Below are 14,381 nucleotides of genomic sequence, written 5' to 3'. Positions count from 1 at the left end.
TAGAAGAGACCTAAAATGAGTACTAACCCTACTTGTTCATAATATGGGTTAATATTAATGTTATTGAGCATGCTTGTGCTATTAGTACTGCTGTCAAAACTGCCACCCTTGCAAGCACTCCTGAACTAAGCAAGTTTCATTACACTTTCTTATAGTTTGGAATGAACAAAGGGAATACTACCTCATAGAATATCAGGGTTGGAAGGGACCTCAGGAGGTCATCTAGTCCAACCCCCAGCTCAAAGCAGGACCAAGCCCCAGACAGATTTTTGCCCCAGATCCCTAACTGGCCCTCTTAAGGATTGAGCTCACAAGCTGGGTTTAGCAGGCCAATGCTCAAACCACTGAGCTATCCCTCCCCCTCTCTGTATAAAGGATGATGGCATGTGTATAGTTTTTTATAGATACTATCATGCTACTTTGATAACACAAGGTCTTGGCCAATTATTGATCTTTTATTGCCTCCCAGAAGAAATGCAAGAACAGTGGCAGAACAGGTGCAGGTTATGCTATCAAGCAGTTGGGTGCATGCAACTCCCACACAAGTTACTGGGACCTTCACCTTCCTCATGCCATTTGTTTATATTCATGCAAGGAAGAGGGAGTTTATTCAGATCTAGCACTTTTAAATGAAGCCCAAGCTTGTCTGAATTGATAGTTATCCTTCATAGAAGATTGTCAGATTGTCTAGAGAACAAGACCTGAAGTTAGCCTAACTGATAGTTCAGACTACTTTCCATTTATTAATGTACTACACAGGAATCAAAAGGAAATTAGAGTTTGCATCATCAATGGCCAAAGGAGCAGTGAAAGCTGCATGACAAAGAAGAATTTTGCCTCCCCCACTGCATGTATATATGGGTAAAAGTTATTTTAAGCTCCTTAAAACCTACCTTACCTGCTCCCAAGAAAAGCTAGTTTGCCCTGTTAGAGTTTACCTTAAAGTCAGTTCACTGCCCCCCAACAGACTGCCCTACCTATGAAAGGAATCCCTGTTTAAGCCAATTTACTGCATTATACATATCTACATACAAAATGCAGATGAGAAAGAGGATTGACAGTTAAATGCATGTTTAAAAAAATCGCCCTCCCATGATTTTTGTTAAATCTCATTTTTGAGATTTGTTCAGAGTCTCATTTTAATGAAAGAGGGCTAGTTTTCAGATTTTTCTGAGCAATAGTTCTCCTTGACTTTCAGCTGAGGGTGCTCAGAAAATTCAAGGAGTTAGGCCATAGATCTGTGGTTATGAGGTGGCTGCCCTCCCCACCCAGACAATGTTTTAACTAGGTGAGGCTAAACTAAAAATTTACAAGCAGATCTACTGTGGAAAAGATTACAGCATAAGATTAATCAAATCATGCCAGATTTTAGTCTTCTGAAAGTTAGTTTTGAAAAGTTAATTTTCTCAATAAATCTGCACTGTAAGATAGCTTTTAATTCAAGCCCAGTAAAAGGTTATCCACTGTACCCCATTTCAGATTAAACAATACTTCATGCAACATTTTATTGTAAAAATAATTTAAAATGAGATTTACAGTTCAGGCCTTTACAAGTTTGAATGCATTGTACAAAGGTATTGGGCTTTTAAAGTAGTGTTCCACTGTGAATGATTGTTATACTTTAAGGGTCACAAAGAGGGCAACCTGGTCTAACTGTGGCTTTAATAGTTTAGTCACACAAGCCATTCAGTGAAGTCAACATTGTTAATAATGAAAGATGCAGTTAAGCATAGTTTAAGTAATGGTACCAATAGCTTATTTGCATGCCTATAAGAGCGCTTGCAATTTTTTTGAAATAAGTATTTCGGGTAACTTAATGAAGTCTTGGTTTACTCAGCCTATACTAACCAAAACTTCTAAATAAATGCAAATTGAATAAGTCTGCAAGTATAAGATAAACATTTACCATTTAATGGTAGGCCACTTTTACAAACAAGTCTGATATTTTAGGCCCTATAACTTGGTTTACTGTAACATTTTAGATCATTTATGTAGCCACACAGTTTATTTTGCTTCTGCCTGCAGAGTCTTCTTCTCATTAGCTGCTTTCTGCTTTTGCTGCATGATTTCAGAGTCTCTGTAAAAAGACAGATGTAGTTAGAAAAATACTGAGCTACTGATGGAACAAAACCAAATGCAACAGCATACAGTATCAATATTTAAGCTTAGAAATTATCAGGACAATCAGTTGTTATCTGGGCTGATCTTCTGCAGGGCTATCAAGTCTACGTGCCTGCATTTTACTACAGTGAAAACTACTGATATTTTATGTACCTGTCAGCATTCCATCCTGGATGAACAGATATTTCCAAGGTAGCACTGAAGTTCTAGTCTGATACTTCTTCAGCAGAAGATGCATACAATAGATGAATCCAAGCTCCAATATTTAAACCCTACTTGAGGTACTGATAATTTTGAGTTTGCCAATACTTGGCAGAAAATGGAAACCAAAGCTATTTGGTATAGATATTCCAAAATCCAATTCACAGATTATGCTCAGTCACATGAAATTATGTATAGAGCAAGCCCCAACAAAGATCATAAATCCTGTCTCATATATTCTCAGTAAAGTCAGGAGTCTGATAGCTTTTTACCTGGTTGTAACACACAGGGAAAGCATCTTTCAACCTGTAATCTTTAGGTCAAGAGGATGCGTCTCTAATTTGACTGGCTCTGAAGCCAGCTATTTACTGGATCAGTTTAAATTTGAACGTGTATTTTGAGGCAGTTGCTATTCAATTCAAGGCTGATTGCACACTTGATAGTTAGTTCTATAGTACAAGGTAGTTTATTAAAGTCTTATAATTCAAGAACACTGTTGTGGCCTTGAGTCATGTTGTGAACAGATTTTACACTTAATTCGTTGCCTGGATCTTAGTTTTCAGTACAGACTGTGTTTAGTGTGATGCTTTCCCAGGATTGGGAGGCACCTCACCATTAGCATGAAATGGTCTGGTCTGTGCCTGTTGTGGATCATCTCCCTGAAAACAACAGCCTCTAGCAGCACAAGCACTATCTTCCAGGCCTCTGCAGACCTTGCTCTCCATTCAGGTAGAGGCACACACCAATCCCTGAATACTTGGAAGTGTTCCCTGTAGTGTCCAACCCCGATCCACTGAACACTTACAGAATTACCAGGACTGCTATTCTCAAAGGAACAGTACCCACCAACTTCTAAGATTCAACTGAGGACTATCACTTTGCTTAACACCACAGCACTTAAGATATAGGTACAGTGAAAACAATAAGTTTTTCAAAGACTATAGTAAGGTCGCAGTAAGAGTATTGGAAACAAAGAACAAAAAAATTAGGGCTATCAATTAATTGCTGTTAACTCATGCATTTAAAAAAATTAACTGCAATTAACTGCACTGTTAAATAGAATACCAACTGAAATTTATTAAAGGTTTTTGGATGTTTCTACATTTTCAATATATTGATTTCTATTACAACAAAATACAAAGTGTACAATGCTCACTTTGTATTTTTATTATAAATATTTGCATTGTAAAAATAAAAGATAGTATTTTTCAATTCACCTCATACAAGTACTGTAGTGCAATCTCTATCATTAAAGCTGAACTTACAAATGTAGATGTACAAAACATAACTGCATTCAAAAACAAAATGTAGAACTTTAGAGCCTACAAGTCCACTCAGTCCTACTTCTTGTTCAGCCAATTGCTAAGACAAGACACTTTGTATTATATGTTGTGATTGAAATCAATATATCCAAAAATATTTATATTTATATAAATAGTATTCTATTATTGTTTTAGAGTGCAATTAATCACAATTTTTGTTAATCGCTTGATAGCCCTAAAAATTATGCACTTTTAAAAACTAAATTTAAGTTATTCTTTAAAGACTCTCACCCAAAGTAGTCCAGTATTTTCAACCAAACCCGGCCGAGACCCCTTTTTCCATGAAGCAAAAGCACTCTCCTTTTACTCCCTCAATGAAGGGTACCTGGGCATCCCTTCCATTTCCTCAAATATACTCAAGCAAACCTTTGATATGCACCTCACAAGAAGGTTCTCTTCCCCTTCTGTTTTTCTTCCTGTTTCATTTTACAATCCTTCATTTGTATTCAGTTCAGATGAATGGCTGGGGGACCCACTGTGAATGAGGTAATACTCAATTTATAGATCAGGGGTAGGCAACCTATGGCATGCCTGCCAAAAGCAGCACACGAGCTGCTTTTCAGTGGCACTCATGCTGCCTGGGTCCCAGTCACCAGTCTGGGGGGCTCTGTATTTTAATTTAATTTTAAATAAGCTTCTTAAACATTGTAAAAACCTTATTTACTACATACAACAATAGTTTAGTTATATATTATGACATAGAAAGAGACCTTCTAAAAACGTTAAAATGTATTAATGGCATGCGAAACCTTAAATTAGAGTGAATAAATGAAGACTTGGAGCACCACTTCTGAAAGCTTGTCAACCCCTGTTATCGATGAACAAATATTTCCTGTCTGTCTACTAGGTCAAGCTGCTTTTCAGACTGAAATGGCTAATTCCTTGTTTGGCTAAGAAAAGTATCCGGGGTTTGGACTGAGCTGGTACGCTGATTTATTGTCAGTGAACTACATTTTTAAAAAGAAGTCTCAAAGCATGCAAGAGGGAAGGAAAATATTAAGAACTGCACAATCTGAACATTTTGTTTTGGCACCTTACGTGAATGGCTCGGGGGGTACCGCCACTTCCCTTCTAACAAGGAGGAAAAACCAAGGATTACAGTAGAACCCAGAAGGGCATTTGAGGCCCTCTCAAAACAGATTCAAGCTCAAGAAATACTGTGGGGAAGCCAAGTCTGAGTAACCTAAAATATGCAAAGATGTTCAAAATATAATCAGTCTACTAGTATCAAGTAGGTACAGCTTATTTCATGAGTAGAGCTTACAGAATACCACTCACCCTCCTCTGACACCTGCGTACTAGAGCTTACCTTTGTTTTCTCTGAGAAGCAGACAAACTATCCTCTTTCCTTTTCCCCTTGAGGACCTCCTGGGTTTTCTTCATGTTTTTCTGGCGGGCAAGTTCACGCTGGTTCCCACCTACATAATATTCAAGTTTATATATGTGCTGCAATTTCCCTTCCTTACCTTCACTCTAAGATTGTATTCTGATAGTAATTTAGTACCTTAAGACCAAAACCAGTAAAAAGCATTACTAAAACTACCCATGAAGGTTTTCCTCTCAAAGTCTGGATCCAAAAGACAAATTCTGCAAGGTAAAACAGCAACTCTGGTGTAAAGCAAGGAGGTGCTAGAGCTTTCCAAATTTAACAGCTAAGAATTTAACATTTTTCCCTAACCTTGCTCTCAGAAAACAGCTACATGTTTTTTGTTGAAGTGTTCCTAGGAACTTCAGTTTGAGGCAGATGTGGCATGGAAAAGTTCTGCCAAATATAAGCAGTTCAGGCTAAGTTACAAGTAAACTTGGAAGGATCAGATTTTTATTGGCATCAGTCAATATTGATTTCACCACATGTACAAAGTGACAAAGTATTTCCAATTAAAATAATCAAAGTTTAGGTGTGTAGTCTGATGATCATGTACTTAAAGTTTTACATGTACCAGGACCCTAAACCTGGAAGTTCACTATATAATGAAAATAAGAACAGGTCAGTATAGCAGAAATATCTCCAGAGTGCTCTGCCTCTTCAATTACTATTTTAGAATAGATAAGGGGGAAGCATACCAATGCCCATGTTCATGTATTAGCAAGTACTTTTGATCTGAGGCTGACAGGGGTACAGATCATCATCCATGCCTCTTTTTGACCTCAAGTTGTGCATACTATACAGTACCTCTTCATAAGTAGATTGAGACAGTCGTGTCACTGATTGCATAAGCCTGCAACTTCCCTTTCAGGCTGGAGGGCACTTGTGTGAGGAAGTTTAGTTCTTAGTTACCCAGTTCTTCCTTGAACTTGGATCACTATGGTGAATTTAAGCTATATGTTTAGAAACCTCTAAGCTGCTTAGAACATCTCCGAAATTGAACTACAAAACAGACAACTTCAATAAATGTTGAAGATTAGTTTGCTGCCAGGAGAAATGAAGAAGTTGTTCTACACTTTGAGAAAACTGTAGTAATGAAATGTTTGACTACTACTGTGATGTTTCCGCTATTATTTTTTTGCCATTAATATAGTCAAGTGGCATTGTACCCCCAACATAAGACTCTGAGCAATATGGGTTCCTGCAACACCTCACAGTACTGCTGCAGTTAACATTTTTGGTTTATTTACATCAATAGGGAGGGCACAGTCTGGTGGGATTAGATGTTCAGGGGCCATTTAAGGGCATTTTATTTGTAGCCTGACAGCCAACAACGAAACGCTGACGGGCCGGCCTGACTGATCAGCAACTCATCACAAACAGCCCTACAGAGACTACCCAGGAGACTCTGCTTTGTTCCGAGTTGCCCACGTTTTTAAGGCTGGCTTTAGGGCCGCCCTTCGGGGACCCGGCTCAGAACAGGCTCCATGTTTATAGCCACCGAGGTTTCGCTCCAGAAATACCCAGTTTTACAGGGAGAAAAAGGAGCGAGGTCGCTGTACGGCTGCCAGGTACCCGAGTCCCGCCCGCTGTGTTAATCCCCCGACGGGCCCCTTCCTGGGGGGAGCCCCGCACAATCTCTGGTCACCCTGGAGGCCTCTACCCCGCGGGCCCGGCCGCTCCTGCAGTCAGACGCCGGGTGGGGCCACTATGGCGCCGGCTCTGAGGAAGCCTGCGGGGCTCACGGGCCCCGGGGCCTGCACAGCTCGGCCGGGAGGCGGCGCTGCCGGGCCGGGTGCTGCGGTCGGGGCGGAAAAGAGGCGCCCGGAGCCTCAATGACCGGGACCAGCCACCCCCACGCACGAACCGGGCCCGACCCAGAGCCAGCGGGAAGGGGGCATGCGCCGCGCTCACAGCCCTTCGCGGGGGCCCGCGTAGCCGCCGCGGCTCCATCACTTAGGCCCGACAGCGGCCAGCGAACGCGCGGAGACGTTCCCGACAGGGCGGGGCCACCCAGGTTGATACTCACGGGCCATAGCGAGGCAATATCCCCGGCGCGACGCACCGAACCTGAACCGCGACTACTTCTCCCAAGCGCTCCGACAACTGCCAGAACCTTCTCCTGCCTCCCCCTTAGCGCCCCCGCCCCCACCCCCGACGTGGCTTATATATTGACACGCCTCTGTGATGTCACAAACATAAGGGCGTCACCAAACCACCCCCACCAATATTAGAATTAGTCGGAGTCTCATTGCGCATGCTCAGCAGCATGTCTGGGCTGCTGTGGCTCTGAAGGGCTAGGATGGGCCTCAGTAAATCTGTTTCCCTCGGATTGTGGAAATCAGCGTTCTCACGGTATTCAGGCTGTGTCGGAGTCTCAGGATATTTGGTCTGGTTTCTTATCCCTTCCTCCAAATTCCGGGTGGCAGTAACGTCACGTGACTAACTGACAGCCACAATTTTTCTGTTTTGGAAGCAGGTTTTTGTCCTGCCTGATTGCATAGGAAAGCGTGAAAATATGATCCCAGTGCACCCTAAAGTCTCAAAAACCAGAAAGCAAATAGCGCTGTTTTGAGCCTTTAGTTTTAGGGGACACTTGGGCCCTGTTTTCAATTTTTTTCTCTTCAACCATGAAGACTTTAAAAAAAATTAAAACTGTGATTCTTCATATAATCACAGAATTCCAGGTACTAGGGCTTAAAAAACACACTAAATATTGCAATAGTCAAGATAAAATGGTGAGCGATGGTAAATCTCTAAAATGTAAACTGGAAGTGCCCAATATTTACTCTTCTTGCAATGTAGAAAATTATGGTGCTGTAACAGTGCCAGGTCCAGTCCTCAGATGCTAAATTCCATTGCCAGGAATTAAGAGTTTCAGAGGAAGTCATTTTTGTACAGTTTGAGAAAAACAATATTTTAAAATCACATTTAATCCTTAAAAAGGTAATATAATTTATCTAAAACTAAATAGCAAAGCCCAAAAAACTAACTTCATAAACCAGAAGCTCCACTTAAATCATTGCAAATTATAATGTCTCTCTGGGCTGAACTGTCATCTGCTTGATTCTCAGCTCTTGGATTTATCATTATTTTAGAAATTTAGTACAAAATTAATTAAGCTGTTTTTGAGTTATTGGAATATGAAAAATTGCAGTCCTGACCTTGTAAGCAGATCTGTGTAGGCAGATCCTTAAAACTATTCAGCACCCCGTTGGTTTCTCTGCACAGGCAGAAGAGTCTGCCATTCCTACACAGATTTAATTGTAAAGTTGGTACTTTAGGTCCCAAATCTATAAACATTTAGGCACATGATTAATTTCACTAATGTGAGTAGTCTCAATCAAAGCAATAGGACTGCTCACATGAGTAAAATTAAATAGGAGCTCACAGCCCTGCCACCCAGAGCATTGCGCCGGCAGAGGAGCAAGCTGAGGCTGTCGGTGAGGGGGAACCGCAGGGGAGGGGCCGGGGGCTATCCTCCTGGGGCAGGAGCTCAGGGACTGGGCAGGAGGGTCCCATGGGCCAGATGTGGCCCACCTCTGGGGTAGATTCACACCTTAGCTTGCCATGAACTAAATATTTATGAAGACAAGTCCTAAAACCTGCTCATGTGAGTTGTCAAAATGAGACCTTGCTAACAGTAGTTTGTGACAGGTTTCAGAGTAGCAGCCGTGTTAGTCTGTATCCGCAAAAAGAACAGGAGTATTTGTTAGTCTCTAAGGTGCCCAGGGCCACCCAGAGGATTCCGGGGGCCTGGGGTCTTCGGCAGCGGGGGGCCCTTCCGTTCCGGGACCGGCTGTCAAAGTGCCCCGAAGACCCGCGGCGGGGGCCCCCCCGCCGCCGAATTACCGCCGAAGCGGGACCCGCCGCCAAAGTGCAGCCCGGTCTTCGGCGGTAATTCGGCGGCGGGGGTGCCTGCCGCGGGTCTTCGGGGCACTTCAGCGGCGGGTCCCGGAACGGAAGGGCCCCCCGTCGCCGAATTACCACCGAAGACCGAGCTGAACTTCGGCGGCGGGTCCCGCTTCAGCGGTAATTCGCCAGTGGGGGGGTCTTTCCGCCCCGGAGCGGAAGGACCCCCGCCGGCGAAGACCGGGAGCGGAAGAAGCTCCTGGGCCCGGCCCTGCAAGAGTTTTCCGGGCCCCCTGGAGCGAGTGAAGGACCCTGCTCCAGGGCCCCCAAAAAACTCTCACGGGGGCCCCTGTGGGGCCCGGGGCAAATTGCCCCACTTGGGAGCAGACAGGACTTTCTCTTCCCCTGCAAAGAGCATCTGGGGCCGGGTCACCCCCAGCCCCAGAAACCTCCCCTGGCTGCAGGACGCTCTGCACCCTCCCCATCTCTGCTTCCTGCCCCCATCACTCCTCAGCCGTGGGAGGAGCTGCTTCCCCATCCATCCAACCCCATGCATCTGGACCCCACCATGCCCAGCCCCCCCAGCACCTGAACCCCCACTCTGCCAAGCCTCACTCCCTGCATCCAGAGCCTGCATGCACCTAGTTCCCCGAACAAGCCCCCACTGCTGAGCTCCCTCCACACCTGGACCCTATCCCATTAAGCCCCCCCCAGCACCTAGACTCCCCAGCTCAGCCCCCAAGGCCACTTCCCCCCACCCCCGAGCCCCAACCACCTTCACCTAGACTCCCCTTGCAAACAGAACCCCCAACAAGCCCCTGTGCATCCAGATTCCCCCTGCACCTGGATGCCAGCACTGAGCAACATGCACTCAGATTGCCCCACCCAAAATCTTCTCACCCCACATCTGGATCATCCCATGCTAAGCCTGTCCACACTTGCATCCTGGTGGACTGAGATTGACTCCCCATTCCTGGTGTGCATGGTGCAGAAGGGCAGAGCCCCCAGGATGTTTCCGGGGCAGGCCCAGCCCTTGCGCTATCAGGTTCGGGTGCAGTCTCACCACTAAATCAATGTCAAGAAGGGGGTACGGGAGGGGAGGCCTGTAGGGTGACGTCCCACCTCCATGCCGCCAGTGGCCCGTGCTTTCTACTGCCACACTGGAGCCTCCACATTTATTGATGAATAAAATTTACAGGACTTTAGAATATTGTGCACAGAATTTTTAATTTTTTGGCACAGAATTCCCACAGGAATAAGGCTAGTTTATGGCCTTGTCCCAGGGACTGTCAACAACAAGAACCTGAAAACCCTGAATAAAAAACCCCTCCCTCCTCCCAAAATCAGAAGACTGACTTACAAATGAGATTTCAGAAAATATGCATTTTGGAAGTATTATTTATTTGCTTTCTTGTATGAGCCCTTTTCAACTCTGTAAACACAAAGGCTAGAAACATAACTTTTTTAAAGGAAAACTCAGATTCTCACATCACTCACAGCCCCCCAGGCAGTGGGGGGGGGAGAGGGGAGGAAGGCGGAGGCTTTAACAAACTCCCCACACCCTGCGAGCCGCAGCCCAGCATGCTTTGTCCCCTCCGGCTCTCCGTCACTTTGGCCGCAATCTCCGCTAGTTACGGAAGTTCTAGCGAGGGAACGCGCTCCACTTACCCCGCTTTCTGACGCGTCACGTGTGAACGTGATTTCCCCGCGGCGGCCGGTCGCAGGCTGATGACGTTTGGCTGCGCCAGGCCCTGTGCACGGTGGGGAGGGGGGACCTGCACCCGGTGTGCGGCAAGTGACATGAGGCGGCGGCGCCGGAGGAGGACACTCGGCTCTAGCGCTTCCCTGGCCGCGCGGGAGTGACCCCCCCCCGCCGCCGCTCCCAGGGGCCGGACCGAGCTCTTTCCTCCCCCGCCTGAGCGAGGGGAACGCGGAGCAGCCCGGCAACATGTTCCGCCGAGCCAGGCTCAGCGTGAAGCCCAACGTGAGGCCCGGGGGTAGGGGCGGCGGCTGCGGCCCGAGCGCCCCGGCGGCCCCGGAGCCGCAGCGCGGCCAGGATTCCGCCTCCCTGCCGGCAAGGCAAGAGCCGCAGCCCAACGCGCCAGCCTCTCCCGGAACTGCTGCCGGTCCCCGCCCGGACCCCGCGCCCCAGCCGGAGGGGGGACAGCCGGGGAGCAGGTGAGTCCCGCAGCCCGCGCTGTGAACTGGGCTCTGCGCGGCTCTAGCCCCATCAAGCCGCCGCTGGGCAAGTCTCGCCGTCAGGAGCAGCCCCAGCTCCGTGCAGCCCGGGGGAGCAGGACCAGCAACCGCCGGGATGGCGCTGCTTGGCGGTCTCAGCCCTGTACAGGTTCTCAGGTACCTGGAAAGCTTTGGGAGCTTTCTGGTTACCATCATGGCCAGCAGCCTACCTGCCCTTGCGCTTTGCACTGTCCCTCACACCGCAGCTGCACGCCCCGTGCTTGGGAGCTGTCAGGTGTCCAACGCCTTCTCCGTGCCTGTCTCCCTTTATTTCAGGAGGTATTTTTCCTGTCTGAGGGTGGTTCCCTCGTTGGCTTGGGTTTGCCGTGTTTGAAATTGTGAAGTACATATTACTGCAGGATGAGAGGGCACTATTTGCTAAGTCTAAGGGTATGTCTACACTACAAGAGTAGTTCAATTTAACTTAGGTCGAATTTGTGGATTCGACCTTATGAATTTGAATTTGTGTATCCACACTAAGGACACTAATTCGACTTTGTGAGTCCACACTAACGGGGCAAGCGTCGACATTGGAAGCAGTGCATTCTGGGCAGCTATCCCACAGTTCCCGCAGTCCCCGCTTCCCATTGGAATGCTGGGTAGAGCCCCCAATGCCTGCTGGGGGAAAAATGTGTCAAGGGTGGTTTTGGGTAACTGTCGTCATTCAACCGTCACTCCCGCCCTCTCTCCCTGAAAGCGCCGGCGGGAAATATGTTACCGCGCTTTTCTGGTCAGTGACAGCGCGGACGCCACAGCACTGCGAGCATGGAGCCCGCTGCGATCATCGCTGCACTTATGGCCGTTGTCAACTCCTCGCACCTTATCGTCCACCTCTTCCACAGTCAGCTGCTGAGAAATCGGACGAGGAGGCTCCAGCAGCGCGGTGAGGACATGAAGTGTCAGAGTGGCACAGACCTCTCACAAAGCACAGGATCCCACGCCGCGGAGATCATGGTGGCACTGGGTCACGTTCATGCTATGGGACGGCGATTCTGGGCCCGGGAAACAAGCACGGACTGGTGGGACCGCATAGTGCTGCAGGTCTGGGATGAATCACAGTGGCTGCGAAACTTCAGGATGCGTAAGGGCACTTTCCTTGAACTGTGTGACTTGCTGGCCCCTGCCCTGAAGCGCCAGGACACCCGGATGCGAGCAGCCCTGAGTGTGCAGAAGTGAGTGGCCATAGCCCTCTGGAAACTTGCAACGCCAGACAGCTACCGGTCAGTAGCGAACCACTTTGGCGTGGGCAAATCTACCGTGGGGGTTGCTGTGATGCAAGTAGCCCACGCAATCGTTGACCTACTGCTCTCAAAGGTAGTGACCCTGGGAAATGTCCAGGTCATCATAGATGGCTTCGCCGCGATGGGATTCCCAAACTGCGGTGGGGCTATAGATGGGACTCACATCCCTATCCTGGGACTGGCCCACCAGGCCAGCCAGTATATTAACCGAAAGGGCTACTTTTCAATGGTGCTGCAAGCACTGGTGGACCATAGGGGACGTTTTACCAACATCTACGTCGGGTGGCCGGGCAAGGTTCATGACGCGCGTGTTTTCAGGAACTCTTGTCTGTTTAGACGCCTGCAGGAAGGTAGTTTCTTCCCGGACCACAAAATAAGTGTTGGGGATGTGGAGATGCCTACAGTGATCCTCGGGGACCCAGCCTACCCGCTAATGCCCTGGCTCATGAAGCCCTATACAGGTGCCCTGGACAGTGACAAGGAGCTCTTCAACTACCGGCTGAGCAAGTGCAGAATGGTGGTGGAGTGTGCTTTCGGACGTCTCAAGGGGAGATGGAGGAGCTTACTGACTCGCTCGGATCTCAGCGAAACCAATATCCCCATTGTTATTGCAGCTTGCTGTGCGCTCCACAATCTCTGTGAGAGCAAGGGGGAGACCTTTATGGCGGGATGGGAGGTTGAGGCAAATCGCCTGGCTGCTGATTACGCTCAGCCAGACACCCGTGCGATTAGAAGAGCCCAGCGGGAAGCGCTGTGCATCCGGGAGGCTTTGAAAGCTAGGTTCCTCAGAGAGCAGGGTAACCTATGACTGTCCAGTCTCTTTACAGAGAAGCTGAACCTGCCCCTGTTTCAGTTACTATTGACTTTTTTCAGCGGTTACATACCCCGTTCACCAGGTTTCCCCACTTCCAACAGACGTTTAAAAATAAAGTTATTGGAACATTTTTAATTCACAAAGTTTTCTTTACTAGCGTATTTGCGTTAAAGGGTTGAAACAGGGATGCAGACTGTGGTGGGTAGGGTGTGCAGTGATGAACAGACCGCTTCTACACTCGAGGACTGACAGGCTCCTGCTCCTACAGCGGTCTCTGGGGGGAGGACGGTTACAGGAGGGTGTGCAGGAAGGGGTGGGTTTGCAGGAAGGGGTGAGGGGTGTGTGGGAAGGGTGAGTAGGTGTAGGGGGATGATGGCTCTGGCTGGGGCTCAGGGCATCAGAGAGGTTCATGGCTAGGGTGGAAGGGCATGGTAAGGGCAGCCTGCCTTGCCATTTGTGGATGCCAGGGGCTCGGACCCTGGGGCAGCAGACACCTCCCAGAGTGACCCGGGTGCCTAGTGACTGCACTCTGTGTGTGACCTGCTGTTGATCCTGCCCCCATGTCTGTACCCTGGTAATGGTGGCTGTCCTATGCAATTAACAAACCCCTATATCCCCTTCACAAAAAATCTTCTGCAAAGAAACATGACGGAAACAGTAATGAACAGCAAACTATTTTTAATACTCAGCTACACAGTTGGGGGATGAAATTGGGATTTTGGATTGGGTGAGCCAGGAAGGGAAGCAATTCTCATACTTTAGGGAATGAGAGCTGTTTGGTACATGAGCGCTCTGCTGGGGTGGAGTGACAGTTTTCACGGCCCCTAGCGCCCCTCCTTCTTGTTATTTTGGGTGAGGGGGGGACAGGACTTTGTGGCGGGGGAGGGCGGTTGCAGATACAGTGCAGGGGGTCTCTGTCCTCCTGCCTGCGGTCCTGCAGAACATTCACAAGGCGCCTGAGCGTGTCCGTTTGCTCCCTCATTAGTCCAAGCAGCGTTTGAGTCGCCTGCTGGTCCTCCAGACGCCATCTGTCCTTCCGTTCGCTGTGTGAGCGCTGCTGCTGGGAGAGGTTCTCCCTCCACTGGCTCTGCTGGGCCGCCTCGGCTCTGGAGCAGGCCATCAGTTCAGCAAACATCTCATCCCGAGTCTTTTTCTTTCGCCGCCTAATCTGCGCTAGCCTCTGTGAGGGGGATGCCGGGGCAGTTCGGGAAAGAGCCGCAGCTGTG

At 48.1% G+C, this 14,381-nt stretch overlaps 2 protein-coding genes across 7 annotated transcripts in view; one reads left to right on the top strand and one right to left on the bottom strand.

Moving 5' to 3' along the window:
* Positions 1-1,491: 1,491 nt before the first annotated feature.
* On the bottom strand, positions 1,492-7,160 carry SERF1A (small EDRK-rich factor 1A). Its single transcript, XM_039545327.1, has 3 exons — positions 7,040-7,160; positions 4,954-5,062; positions 1,492-2,077 (listed from the first exon to the last, which is right to left on the bottom strand). The coding sequence occupies exons 1-3, from the start codon at positions 7,044-7,046 to the stop codon at positions 2,005-2,007; spliced, it is 189 nt and encodes a 62-aa protein (XP_039401261.1). The 5' UTR covers positions 7,047-7,160; the 3' UTR covers positions 1,492-2,004.
* Positions 6,228-14,381, top strand: part of BDP1 (B double prime 1, subunit of RNA polymerase III transcription initiation factor IIIB) — a 91,853-nt gene continuing 83,699 nt past the window's right edge. For 3 of the 6 annotated variants that reach the window (XM_039545311.1, XM_039545312.1, XM_039545310.1), the window contains exon 1: positions 10,570-11,040. In XM_039545311.1, the coding sequence (XP_039401245.1) occupies positions 10,811-11,040 (230 nt within the window). In that variant the 5' untranslated portion in view covers positions 10,570-10,810. Of the gene's footprint in view, positions 7,366-10,568; positions 11,041-14,381 lie in introns of those variants that run through there. The other 3 variants (XM_039545314.1, XM_039545313.1, XM_039545317.1) reach the window with 3 other exon arrangements.

The sequence above is a fragment of the Mauremys reevesii genome, linkage group 6, assembly GCF_016161935.1.
Source record: "Mauremys reevesii isolate NIE-2019 linkage group 6, ASM1616193v1, whole genome shotgun sequence".
NCBI classification, from domain to species: Eukaryota; Metazoa; Chordata; order Testudines; family Geoemydidae; genus Mauremys; species Mauremys reevesii.
The sequence above is the reverse complement of the archived record's forward strand: the minus strand, read 5'-3'. Positions and strand labels throughout refer to the sequence as shown.

What these genes read in the sequence shown, in the direction of transcription:
- SERF1A (XM_039545327.1), bottom strand. An exon ending in GCTTCTCAGAGAAAACAAAG is followed by an intron (nt 2,078 to 4,953) that starts GTAAGCTCTAGT and finishes GTCTTTTTACAG; the next exon opens with AGACTCTGAAATCATGCAGC.